The sequence below is a fragment of the Falco punctatus genome (genome assembly GCF_963210335.1).
Source record: "Falco punctatus genome assembly, chromosome: 8".
In the NCBI taxonomy this organism is placed as follows: domain Eukaryota; kingdom Metazoa; phylum Chordata; class Aves; order Falconiformes; family Falconidae; genus Falco; species Falco punctatus.
This window is the reverse complement of record NC_137588.1, coordinates 46,391,300-46,405,666: the sequence shown is the minus strand read 5'-3', so window position 1 is coordinate 46,405,666 and position 14,367 is coordinate 46,391,300. Positions and strand designations below refer to the sequence as shown.

At 38.6% G+C, this 14,367-nt stretch overlaps 1 protein-coding gene across 4 annotated transcripts in view; it reads right to left on the bottom strand.

The window, feature by feature from the left end:
* Window positions 1-14,367, bottom strand: part of FBXW11 (F-box and WD repeat domain containing 11) — a 74,582-nt gene that overhangs the window by 54,304 nt on the left and 5,911 nt on the right. The window contains exons 2-3 of one of the 4 annotated variants that reach the window (XM_080398570.1): window positions 11,462-11,541; window positions 3,037-3,138 (exon numbers count right to left, since the gene is read on the bottom strand). The exons of 1 other annotated variant lie outside the window; for it this stretch is intronic. In XM_080398570.1, the coding sequence (XP_080254696.1) occupies window positions 3,037-3,087 (51 nt within the window). In that variant the 5' untranslated portion in view covers window positions 3,088-3,138; window positions 11,462-11,541. The remainder of the gene's footprint in view (window positions 1-3,036; window positions 3,139-11,461; window positions 11,542-14,367) is intronic. 2 more of the 4 variants (XM_080398571.1, XM_080398567.1) reach the window with 2 other exon arrangements.

The window sequence follows — 14,367 nt, the reverse complement described above, 5'->3', positions numbered from 1 at the left end:
TCACAGATGCTTCTAAAAAGATTCAAAACCTCTTACACTTGGTTGCAGTTCTACAATAACCACTTAAAAAAAAAAACACACCAAAAGCACCTTTATTTTGGAACAAAATTTAAATGAACAAAGTGCTCTCCACACCTCATCAAGCAGCACCCCCCCACAAGGTATCTGCTTAGGACAGTTAAACCTCTTATTCTCTAAACAACCTACCAGGAGGGTGGCAGCCAGCAGAAAAGCACAAGCAGCCCTGCAACACAGAGGGGCCAAACACCCTAGTGAAATCCCTTCTCAGTCACTCCTGGAGTACAACTGCCTGGATTGTTACTTTCCACACACTGAGCTCCCCACAGCTTCAGAGCAATCCCACCAGCTTGACCACCACGGTTGCCCTTGCAGTGATGTACTTTATAACTAAAATTTGTTAACCCTGTTACCTGTTATTATTATATAGTAAAAAATGTTCTGGGATTGTTAAAATTCCTACAGGTACAGGGAGCAAAAAGCCTACACAAACTAACTAGTACTTCAAATGCGGTCTTTGTGAAAGCTGGCAGATCTGTAACAATTCCTGAAAACAACGTAGGGTTGAGAAATCTCTCAAAGTGACGCATCCTGACATCACAGCTACATTAGCTATGGTTTTTAATTATACATGACACCACATCTGTGTGGTAACAGGTTTCCAAAAATCTTGTGTATAAAGCAGAAGATTCATGAACACGCTGCTTTGTATTTTATGCTGTAATCAATATTATCAACAGAATTCTGCAATGCAACGCACTCTGCATCGATTAACCTACCATGCAGCCTGGTCTGAGCTTTCACTTGTTCCATTTACAGTTAAACTACTATGCACCTACTGACAGATACTGTAACAGAAAGAAAAAACAGTGTTCATAACAAAAGGCTTTATTATTTCAATAGAAATACATAGATTTTTCTCTTCGAAATATTGTTTCAATAGGAAGTTCAGTTGGGGAAAGAACCACTTGATTTGCTGTGATGTGCTAACTGATGAGAATTTTCCGAAGAGCTCATTTTAAGAAACTTAGGGCAGTCAAAGTTCTCAGATTCATCATCAAGGAGTCCCTGCAATTCCCAAACCAGGTATTTGCAGAAATGCATGCCTTGCTTGCAGTAGGGAACCTGAGCTTGTTATGGAGCCCCACAGCCTGAAATTCCCTGTGTGTGGCTCCAGCAGCTAGCCCTCCCCAAGGCTGGCAGGCCATGAAATCAAGATCTACATCTACCACTTAAAAGACAGTTATTAACAGAAAAACTGCTCCTATCCTGAAATAGTTCTCAGACTGTTAAATACAGTTAGACATAAGTCACAAATTCAAAAGTTGGGTAGAGAAGGTAAAAAAAAATTAAGCAATAAAGTACGGACTGCAGCCCTAGATCTGCACTGAAGAACAGCCTCATAACAGCACACTTGAAATTCACATCCCTCACAGGGTTCATTAATAAGCCTTGAAATGATTACTGGCCCATCCCACAAGACTCTATCCAACCTAGTCCCAACATCACTGTCCATCTTTAAAGCAACTATGATACCTTGCTGAAACATTCAGAGATGGTCTTTGGACACTCACAAGTTAAGTCCCAGAAGAAAAAAAAAATTCAGAATTCCCACTGAAAAAAGTTTTATTTTCCTTTTCCAGTGAGGGGGCGAATGCTGAGGATCAGGGAAAGAGAGCAGGAAGATCTTATACTAGAAGTAGCTTGTAAATATTCCCAAGGCAGACACCAAACCTCCGTGACTTTGCCCTATCACGACTATAAGCATCTACTATAACCATTATTTGGCCATGAGGCAGCGCCAATTTCTATAAAACTGTATTATCCATCTATACATTTATCTTGGTCATGGGTTCTCTTCCCCATTGAATAGTATTTCAAAATTGGAAACACAAAGCATTCAAACAGAATAACATGTTTGTATGTGAACAGAAATTTTGAAGAAATTTTTAATTCTGAAACTCAAAATTTGCTGGAACTCAAGTGGCCACATTTTGCAGGCAAGAGCCCTCTTAAGGAAAGACATTCATGTTTTCTGAGCGTCTGAACCCAAACGGACTGACAGCAAACAAAACTCAATTTGTTTAAGTTTTCATTCAGAAAATCAGTTTAAGTATTCAGTTTGCACACGTGAAAGACTGAACCACTAAATAATGCTATTGTGTTATAAAAGACACTAATATTAAAGAATAGTTTTGTTGTACTAAAATTGTTACATGCAGAAACACCTTAGGAAGTGCCACACAGTTACAACACGTTCTGCATTTTCCTTCCAAACTGAATATCCTGGGAGTTCAAAATTGTTAACCGGTATCAAAATCTCCTTTTTTAACTTTATAAGTCCCTCCCAAACCAGTGAAGAAACAGCAGCAATTCCCCCCTGTATAAATTACGCAGGCTCAGCTTCAACAGCTTACTAAAAGAAAAACAAGAGAGAACTTGACATTTAGTGCTCTTCTATGCAGAGTAAGCCCCCCATCCCTTGTTCTTCCATTTTTAACAGTTAAGAGGCTAAGTTGGCAGAGTAACCCAAAGAGCTCCAGGACTCCATGCTAACTATTCTGCATTCAAACATGCGCAACAACTGTAATGTAAGGCTATAATCAGAATGATGCTTAGCAGAAAATAAAAAGTTTATCCTTTCTAAATTAAATCACACAAATATTACAGGCTAGTCAGTTCATTGCAATTAAGAGAAATGGCAAAGCTCATTATGTTATTTTTTAAATTAAATGAGAAAGCAAAATGTAGCAGGCAACATGCACAACTATGCTACTTATATCACAACTTCAGTAAACAGGCAATAAAACACAAAAGCTCACCACCCCCCGCAACAGCCTACTGTACAGAAAGCCCTCTTACGATTCACTCCTACAATGCAGTTAAGTAGAAGATTTCAGAAAAGGATGCACAAAAAACATTTAGCAGACTTAACAATTTGATTAAACAGAGTCCTGAGAGTTTAACACAGTTCAACAGCATACGCATAACATTTACAACAAGAAAGAAGAAAGGCACCTGGAGACATCTGACACTGGGCATGCTCTGCAGGCATCTCAGTGCGCACATGCTCTCTACCAGGTTGGAGCAGCCTAGCCACAAAGACCTTGGCACAGAACACTGCAGGGTGACAAAAAGGAAGGAAGAGAAGAAGCAGTTAGATGCCACAACAAATCACTCAAGGCAGGCAACTCATTAGTATGTTAACGTGGGTACTTATCTATGTTATTTCTACATTAGTCACAAGGTTAGCAGCCAAGGGTAAAATAACAACTGAAGATCCTTTTCAGAAAATAAGCCATCCCTCCATCCTATCAAGGGTAACGAGCTGATTTTCCTCATTTGCAACCGCCTGGCACTTTCCGTGCCCAGCTGAACATTTTAACTTACTACCAGTAGTATTCGAGTTGTTACAGTTTGTGTCCACCTGTTCAGCAATGCGTCCACAGGCTGCTACCGCCTGAAGTTCTGCTGCACCGGGGAAGATGCCTTACTCAGCAATCTGGCCTGGCCGTAATTGCTTGTGAGGTTTTCACCTTCGTGGTCACCCTTGGGGAGCAGAAGTGCAGGAGCTTTGAAACATTAGGGTGGCAAGTCTTTAGAATACAACCTGGTGGAGCCTCAGTAATTAAGGTGTGGCACCCCGAATTGTCTCAGCTTTCTCTATTTGTGCTTATACAAGTCAACAGCAAAACCGACATTAACTTCTGATGTTACGGTCTATGTACTGGGACACAGACAACCAAAAAATGTAAGCATTTTAAAGAGGAACAACACCTAGCTAAGGCCAAACTGCAAGACCAAGTTCTGCTTAGTCAGGATGCACAGTATCCTGATTAAACAGGTTATGGGTAAAATGTTTGTATTACCAGTCAAGGGTATCCTAAAGCCAAATTATACCCTAACTCCATTCATTGCTCACAGCACCAACCAAGCCTAACTACCAGACTCCGCATAGCTGACACTAGGAGTTAGGAAAAGTTTGGAAGTCTTTTTTTGTTTCTTTTCTGAAGCTGAAGAAATTTGATGCAGACTACCCAAACCTTTTATAGCTCCATAATATTACTTCACAGTTCCTTTTAAGGACAGAATAGTACATACACTACTTAACCATGAGATCAAGTTAGGGAAAAGGATTCAATTTCTCATTATCAAGCAGTGCACAAACCCAGCTCTAAAATTTGGCACCAACTTAGCTTTCAGAATCTTTCACACAGACTTCCAATTTAGTTATAAAACACACCAAATCTTTAAAAGAAAAATCCCACACAGATCAAAGTTGAAAGTGGAATAACCAGAGGTGAAGACTCAGGAAAAGTGGTTTGTGCCAGTAAGGAGGGGAAGGGGGGAGCCACAGCAACTGAAGAGGTTAAAAACTATTTTTTTCATTTTATATCTTATGAACAGAAGAAAGCCTAGTATTTTCATCTCCATGCTAAGGAGAGAAATTAAAGCAAAAACAAGACAAGCATGACCCTAGCAGCACCAAGACATACTGGAATTCTGAGTCCTCTTATCCAGCAGGAAGTTTGCCATTCCATATGGATGTTCTGTACTACACACTCGTCATGTGATGAGTGGGTGCATATACCTTATGTACAGATATAAAAATAAACATATTTATGTTATATTGTATTATTCTTCCTTCAATATCAAAATAAATCAGTTTTCTATTATTAAAATTTTCTTAAAGTTTAGAGAACTGATTTTTTATTTAGCTATCAAGTAGTTAATCCAGTATATCTAGAATCACTTTGCAATAATTTACGTTGACATGTCCTCACACAAACACTTGAAATTTAGTTCCCAGAATCGTTCTAAAATGGTCAACCAGTGACATCAGGGGAACTACCTTAATTCCAACAAGCCACCAAAAAGAAGATTTTCGTATTTTTAAAGAAAGGTAGGAAGCACTATTCAAACCCACTGATCACAACACTGAATATGGAAGATCTTATACAGACCGCTTACAGCTCTGCTTCAAAAAAGCATAGGGAATTCAAGAAAACTCCTTTCTAATCTGTATCGTTATTTAATCCTACGTGGCACAACACCTGAATGGTGTCTCCACAACACTGAACCATCGAAGTTCAGAGCATGACTGCAAGTATTTATTAAAGCCCAAATATTTTTTTGCATTTTTAACTATACAGACCTGTTCAAATTTTTAATTCTGCTCACATGACTCAGTAAAAGTCACTGATCAAGAACCACAACAAACTCCTCTCCTAAGATTTTTCAGATAATATATGTTATACGGAATGTTTTATACATAATGAATCTCCACCTACAGGAGCCTGCAAATTATAAGCTAAAAATCACAAGTTTAGGTTATTAGACTGTTTTCTTTCAAGAACTACTCCAACTAAATAAGCTGAATTCTAAGCACTTAAAGAGAAATATGGGTAACTTGAGAAGAATTTTTTAATTTAGTTCAAAATACATTAGACACAGAGGCCATTTCCATGCCAAGTTTAAGACACACAAAAACGTTTTCACAGTATTACAGAACCCTGAATAAAGGATTTGTAAAAATCACTGGACACTTAGCTGTAGCAATGATATTGCACAACACTACAAATTAAATATTGCATTCTACTTCACACTGAAACAGGAATGTGCAAATATTTGTGTGCTTCGTTGACATGTTATTTCTTGACCCTGCTTGCATAGGAACCGTCAAATAAAAGCGTAATAGCGTACTAAAGATTTAATTCTTGCATAACAAGAGCCTGAACTTAGGCCTTCCTTCACTTTCCATTTGCCTTTCATCAGGATCCCAGGGCGATACAGCACTATTTAATAAAGTTTGGGAAAGGGAAAATGACACTGGCCAGTGGGTCTAATATTAAATGCACACATAAACCAGCGTCAATCCCACCAGCAGACAACAGAACCATACAGGTAAAGATAAGGCCAATCAAAACTTAAATTTTAAGGAACAAATTAATTTACAATGCAGAGTTTTAACCTACTCGTGATAGCTGCATGTTCCTCTGAACACCCTACTTGCAGGGAAGAGCAAGCAGGTAAAAGAGGGGCTTTACAACTTCAGGGCAAGGAGTGAATGATGCTAAAGAATAAAAGACAAACAGAGAAACCCTCACCCTGCTCTTTTAGCTGCCTTATGTTTAGAAAGATTAATACATTAATTTTATTATTCTAGGATTTGATTTTAATTCTATGCAAAAAGAACTGCTTTGGTAGTCCAGCCTCAGGAATTAAATTTCAAGATATCGATTTCAATGTTTAATCTCAAATTTAAGAAACCTATGCAAATGCTTGCATTTGCGTTCACAGCTATAAATTCTCAGTAGTTTCATAAAAAAAGGAATACGCTTCCATGTCTTTAAACCTCAGATGCTAAGAACTTCTTATATTAAAGGACACAGCAGTGTTTTTCCAATAACTAACTTTGTAGGTGGTAACTTTTAGGATAGAAGGACCAAAAAACCCAAAAAAGCCCAAACAAAAAACTAACTCCAAAACCCCACCAGCCCCTGAACAATCCGAAGTTTTCATTCACTTGGGACTTCTCATAGGTGTAAAGCACTGCTATTTTGTTAGCACACTGTAAAATGTCCAGAAACCTTCATTTCAGTGCCTCCGAAATTCAGAGTTACATCACACAGAAATCCTCATGCTTTCTTTCTTACCCCTTAAAAAAAAAAATAATACCCATTTATCCGATAAAGCCCACTGAAATGCTCAAAAAATTAATATGGACTATCGCCTGTGTTCCTGGTGGACCAAATACATACAGCTTTGATACCCAGAAACAGAAATCCTGCAATGTCAAAATTAAGAACGCCAGCATTTACATAACCAAGCCTTATTGCTGGAAGTTTTATAAAGTATTAAAATTATGACCTTGTAATTTTTCACTGCATTCATTTTATTTATTCAAGATAATGTAAGGAATCAAAATTTATTGGTATGTTTACAGTTTGGGAAATTCTGCTCTTAAGGCAAAAGTATGCTTGCTTTTGAAAATCAGTCTCTTGACAGAGTCCAAAAAAGATTGGCAAGGGGAGATATTTTGTAGTTTCGAAGAAGAATACAGTAAAATGAAGGGGCTAATTTATTCCACTTTTTTCAAGGAGCATGACTAATTATATTAATTCACTCCTCCTGCACCAACTTCTTTCTTATGCAGTTTATTACAAAACAAAATTGAACATAACCTAACAAATCATTCAAGTCTACAAATTCTAAAGTCTGAAACACTTTTCCCAATTTTCTTGTGAGAACAAACCAGCTCCTCAGTAAGGTTAGTTCACGTTCTGGATGTCCACAGGGCTATACAGAGATTTGGACTGGCAAATAAAGGTACAACCAAAAACTTCAACATTTATTCTGAATTCTCTTCAGGTTTTTAGCTACAAGAAACTCACGTGCTAGTCAACACTGGTAACTTAGGGTTTAGTTTACTTCGATTTAGTTCTGGACCAACAGAACTGGTATTTCTTTATTTCCATTAACACCTAAAATTGATAGATTCATGGGGTAACTGCTGTTACTTAAAACCCTCTCTATGGCTGGGACCAACAGACATTCCCCTGTAACTCAGACTTAATGCTGTGAAAAGGGGTATTCTGAAAAGCAGACTTAAGGGCAGTATGACTGTTTACGAAAGCTATATGCTCCCAAGTCAAATTTAATGTCAAGCTCAGATCTCAGTTTCTCAAACATCACCATTAACCACAACAAGATACTAAAATAAATATAAAGCAGTTACACTGTTCAAAGGCCTTCAGTATTATTTTACACTTGGCAACGAATAGTTGCCAACTACTCAAACTCCATCCCCTTTTGCTAGCTGGGATATCATCCAGATCTTACCTGGTGTTTTTACCTTAAGTGATTTATTCGATATAGCGACAAGCAGAGCAGTGATGAACCAACTAGATATCAGAAGTAGTCTGAATATTCGCAAGAGGTGGAAAAGTTAAAATTTCAAAGTATACTCTTAAGCGTGAACACTTAATCAGAAATAAAGTGTGGAGGCATGCACGTAACACAAATACGCGTGTTCCACAAGTGACAGCCTGGCTTGGCATGGTAACACATTGACTGTGCTGCACATTTTGGTACAACCTTTAAGATCTTTGCTGAGGTACTCAAAAACAAAGAAACAATTAACATCAGACCAATAGTAGTACTTTGTATTGTTCCTGTTCTCACTTCAAAACCAAGTTGTCCCTTGAGAGGTGCAGTGTATTCACATGCTCCATACAAGTTTGTTGGAACTGGTGCCATCACATCACTACCTTTTTTCCACGTCCAAAATGCAATCTCACATCCAGTCCTGAGTGTCTGATTTGGAAGGCTGTTTAAGTACTATTCATGTAACATATTTCCAAAATCCATGAAGTTTTACCTATGCATTCCAGTGTTCTACTTTGATTTAAGAATGGCCACATTCTCAGGCCAAGAAAGTTGTCTTAGATGCAATTTACTCTCACATTGCTGTCCTTTGATGAACTACAAATGCAAATGTGAATTTCTCAAAAATAAGCATCCACAGGACACCAAACTCATTTTAACTTGTGAAGTGGTTTTGATTATTAATTTATTGCTATCAGATCACTCTAAAAGAATAGGTTACCAATAGCTGAGTTGCACTTCCATTAAAAAAAAAAAAAAAAAACACATTTACCTAAACAATTGCCATTCAACATAAAAATCACTCCATGTTACAACCTTCCAATAGCCATTCAAGATCTGCACATAAGCTTCTTGCATTTGAGGAAAAATTCTAAGTGAGGATTCAGGAAATTTTAAGCAAGGCAAGGGTAAAATAATTTATCAGATAAATTCTCCTCATTACCACACCGTTCTTCTAGATAGGACAATGAATTCACAGAAGGGTGATCGATAACGCAGTCTCACTCTGCTCCTGAAGATCAAAGTATGCGTTTGCTACAACAAAATGAATGCTACAAAAGGAATATGAGTTCAGCGGAGAAAAGATTAAATGCTTTCTTTGAATATAAAACAATCTTACTCCATTATAATTTATTAATTGGGATAAGACTCATGAAATGCTCTAGACTGTTTTCAGGAAGATACAAAGGACTAGGAAAAAAATCCTAATATATTTACATACGTCAGTGTTAACTGAAGTAATTTTTTCCAAAACACACAGTATTTAGATTAGCCCTTGCTTCCTTTATGTACATACACCCCAATTCCCACAGTTTCAAGACTCCAGAACTATGATAGTCCTTTCTGCATTAACATATCCTATGTTACGTTAAAAAGGCCATTTAAAAATAAAAATGGCTTTCCTATGCTCACACAGTAGGAACTAAGGTGTTACGGACATGTACAGACAGCAGCACACCTGCTCGTAGTAAATCGTAACTGGGGGGGGGGGGGGGAAGAGAAATGCTGAAAAGAGACTTAGCACTCCCTATTGAAATAGTAGAAACTAAGTTAAACAGACGTCTAAGTTTCAGTCACATTCTAAGATGTTGAAAGTTGTCTTAGACTCTTTTCTGTATTTTCAAGGGTGAGGCCTAACACAATCTAAAAATAATATTAACCCTATCTAAAAATCTAGCATAGACAAGGCAGCGTGCACCTTAACTTTATGAGTTTAAATGCATATGAAGACTGGTCTCAGCACACAACAAAAAGCTAGCTTCGCATTCAGGGTTTGTACATCAAATGCTGCAGAGGAATATTTACGTAGCCTTTGATAGCTGACTTACATCTGACTTTTAGAAATATAAGATTCAAAACCTTGGCAAGAACTAAGCCTCCAATCTGCATACACTTGCACTCCAGTTCAACTTAGTTTTAATACCGTCTTTGATAGGACTGTTCCAGGTTTCAAGAAGTTAAGCAATATCAAGTATCATAATATCAGTGTTCTTAATCACCAGGAGCACACATTTATGCTTCCTCTCCCCCCCCCCCCCCCCAATGTACTTTAAATTATTTCCTCTTTTCAGTTTCCATCATTAAAGATGCCAAGTTCACTTCTGCCTCCCCATTCTTTTATTTTAGAAAAAGGCACTGCCTGAACAGCAAATATTCCACAGGAAGATGTTGTTTTGCAGTGTTAACTCCAAGGGGGGTCTGATGAGCACGTGGGACAAATTCAGTTTGGTATTGGATGAGACTGCAAGAAATGTGTCAGACTAAGGTTAATGAGCATTTCCATTAGATTTGCCCTCTGGTGTTTTTTTTTAAGAATTATGCTAAAAAAGCATGCCCAAGACTTCTCCACCCTAACCAAATAAAACTCAAGTACTCAAAAAAATCAAACCAGGAACCAACAGTACCCTGTACACAAACAATTTATTATATATGTACTCAATTAAATTAAAGTATAATTTTTGCACAAAATACCATGCTAGCAAAACAAAGACAGCTAAAACAATACATAAGATCTACAGCACTTTCTTCTACAGTAAATATTGAGGCCTTAACATTCACTTTAATAGCTGTCTACAAAAGAGACCACTCAAGCAGCTTAGTGTTATTGCTATTAATATCAAAAGAAATGGAGGTATACTGCTTTGTACTAACTTTAGAAATAAGTTGCCAAGTTCCTTAAAGCGCTAACTTACAATAAAGCTGGGCATTAGAAGAGAAGTGCAGGTCTCCCGTTCACACCAGGTATTTAACTCACATTACTGTATTTTCTTACCAGCCAGGAACCCAGCTTTCCTTCCTAAGCCACACAAATACCTTCCAAACTTGTCTCCAGGGTAACATGTTACAGCCTTTTACAGCCACCTCGAAAGCTCAGATGAACATCATTCAAAATACAACCATGCTCCCCTACTCTGAAATAAATCCGCTGTAACTTTAAAATGCCTCTTGAAAACTGTGCCTTACAACTGGCTCAGCTACACTTTGAAAACAACTAGGAACAGAACTTTACGTTGAAATCTCTTGAAGGATTTCAAAGGCTGACTCCAAGTGCTTCCCACAACAGAATTTCAAATGGCATTTCAGCAGGATAAAGCTACTGGAATCTGTACTACAAACAACTAGACAAGTTCTCTCAATTTTTGATGAACTCACCAGAGGACACAGCTAGAAATCAGAGCAGATAGCTATTACTTTCCTGAATTTGACTGAGAAATTCAACAAAGTCATTGGTAAGGCTGCTTTCTCCTTTCAGAAGCAGGATTTATAAGCCATTTGCTCAGTGCCCGTGCCCCTGCCCCTGTAGATACTGCTTTCCAGCTCCACAGAAAGCAAGTTTAGCTTATGCTCCTAGGTCTGTTTTTCCCAGTACACTTGCAATTTCCTAATAAACAGCCCGTGTATTTACTGAATATGCCCTTTCTTACTCTAAGCTCAGCAGCTAACTTGGTGTGTTCTAACACCTTAGGGACATTAAGCAGTTAAAGCAAGATACTGAATTTGCGGACAAACTCATCTAAGCAGAAGCAGCAAGATATAGTACAGGGTGACTTCTTACCTGAAACTTTGTTTCTGGGCTTCAGATCCACCAATCCAGAATGAAAGGGGATTCGAATGGGTTTTCCTTCTCAGACTTGTCTGTTAAAAGAGAGCAGCCAATCATCTTCAGCTTGGTGTATCTACTTCTTTCTTGAATGAAATCCCAATTACGTACTCCTAATGCTGTTAGAGAGACAAGGCAGCCTAGGCACCTTACCAGTCCGGTAACAACTACGTTAGCAGGGTCATCGGATTGGTGGATCTAAGACAAAGAAACGGATTTAAGGACAAGAACTTGCTCTTTCCCCTACCCTGAATCACCCAATGGACAACAAGAGTTTTGGGACTACAGCTTGCTTTGCAAAGATTAAGGAAGATGAGAAGAACCTACACTGCAAATTAACGAAGCGAATCCTAAAGCTTCAGCCACCAGCTTCCACCTCACAAGCCTGCTCCATTAACTGCCAGAACAGTAATACACAGGTTTTCAAAACAGTCCAAGTTCTCCTAACTTGCCATATAGGTGCTCTAGAGCATTTTATTGCAACGATTATTTCCCTGTTTCCAGATTCAAGATGATCTGACTTGCCTTACACGCCTGCAGCACAAAGATAGAGTCTTCAAGACACTTATGATCTGAATAACTGCACTGAATTTGGTGAATGTTCAGTATCACTGTGCCTCTGGAAAAGAATTAGAAGAAAGTAAGCCAAGGCGTGCTACTCAAGAAAAAGTCACCTCTTACTGAGCAAGATGATAAAAGGCCTTTATCCAGTACTTTCAGCAGTACACGTAGAGCGACTAATTTAAAGCAGCTTTAACAATAAACCTAAGAGAAGATGGAGACTGCAGAAAACCCACACTATGTGTGCAACAGAAAGTATACCCTAGAGAAACCAGACTGCGTGCCTTCCAGTCAGATCTTCAGAAAGCTTGAGATAAGGCCTACAAAATTTCCTCTAACAGGAGCCAGAAGCAACAGCAATGTTTTCTAGAACACAATGCTGCAACACACACAGAAGACCGTGCCACCGCTGTCTCTCACCCTTTCCTCTGCTGCGCAAGCCCTCCAGAGAGCAGAACCAAGCATTCTTCAGCCTCCACAACTGTGCCCCATGTCTCAAAGCACCAGCAGCTCAGAGAAGGGTGGGAGAAACTGCCACTGGTCCCAGCTGTGCCAAGAAACTCTTGATGAGGACAGTCATGTCCCTGACTGACCAGAGCTACCCAAAGAAAGGAGCGTCTTCATCGTGGGGCGATTTTCTGTTTTTCTACCACTGGTAAAGCAATACTCAATTATAGGGTGACATTTCAAGGACAAAGCAGCACTGTCAGCTTGATACCATGTCCAATTTATGATTTTTTAAGGCTGCCAAGTAATGCGATAAGATGTCAAGGCATATGACTCAGAATTTCAAGAGTACAATATAGCTTAGTAAGAAGCCAGCTATCAAAAGTATATAAATGTACTGATCTGCTAAGTCACAACAGAGCCAGCGGGGTGTTGGAAGGAGAGGCACTACACCATGAAGGCATTCCTTAAAAGTATTTGCGTTATAGCACAGGTCTGATTTTTGTCTCAAGAAGCGTTGGTGTGATGGAGACAGCCTGAATATCAAGTTTCCCTGGCTAGTCCTTCCCTGCCCAAATAGTATTGCCTAAAAGATTGTCTTTCAAATACAAGCTATAATTGTAACAATGAGCTTTGCAAATAGATTCTGAGTATAGATTTTCAAAGAGCTGTAAGTATTTTTGTCCAAAATCTTTAAACTGGCTTGACTGAAAAGGATGGAAGATTTGAACACATCACATTGTGCAAGCCATCCTGAAATACAAACATACGCCTCATGAAAAGGCAAACAATGGAAGTTGTCGTAACTTCTTTTGTACCAAAATTCTGTATTCAAGAACTCTTCAACAGGATGAAACTCAGAATGCAGCCCTGCAGCTCCTAACACTGAATATATGACTGTGGTTCTCCTCTGAGTCAATGTGCAAAACAAAATCTTGCAGCATTGCCACAGCTAAAAGTTGACCCGAAAAGCTTATGAGTTTACCCACAAAACACATCAGTCCTTACTCCTAACAAGTAGGTACCTACCTACATCTTAAAAATTTCTGACTGTATTCATACAAAAAATTGGCCCAGGAAGCTGAACTACTCTTTGATCTCCAATAACAATTGTAATTCCCTGGGGTAGAAGTACGGAGATGTAAGTCCTGAGGGGACCTGGATTAACAAAGCAATGAAGAAACAACATGCCTTCAAACGCTCCCCATTGTTAATTTAGCCTGCATGAGAAGCAAATTAAGTTTCCAAAAAGAGTCAGTGCTTTTTTTTATTAAAATACAAATGGCATTGTGTTATTTTTGCATTATCTGGTCTCTGTTGTGCACTACTCGCACTGGGAAACGCGTGGAAGTAGCACAGGAAAACAGAGTAGGCTGTCAGATGTCACACCACTGAGCTCATGAATACACCAATAAACTGGGGAAGGAAGGGATTTTCCAGAAAAAGTGGATTTTCTGCAAATAATTAAGTACTAGCAGTACCATGAAAATCAAACCGAGAAATCAGATTATATAACAACATAAACAGTGGCCTTAGTATAAAGAAGACATCACCAGAGAAAAAAGCTGGAATGTAAGTATTGTTATTAATCAGCATTAATTTAAACAACTCAGTAAATATTCTCATTTCCCTTCAATTTACTTTCTCCTTTGCAACAAAAAAAAAAAAATTACTTGTCACAGAGCAGCCCTCTTATGACCATGGTCTCTTAACTCTCTCCCACACATCATTCTGGCACGTTTGCTGCAACATCCATTTCATTTTAAACCCATCAGCAATCTCACTTTGCACACTGCTGCACAAGCACTCAGAGCAGCACAGGAAGATGAAACTGAAAATGCCAAAGCAACAGT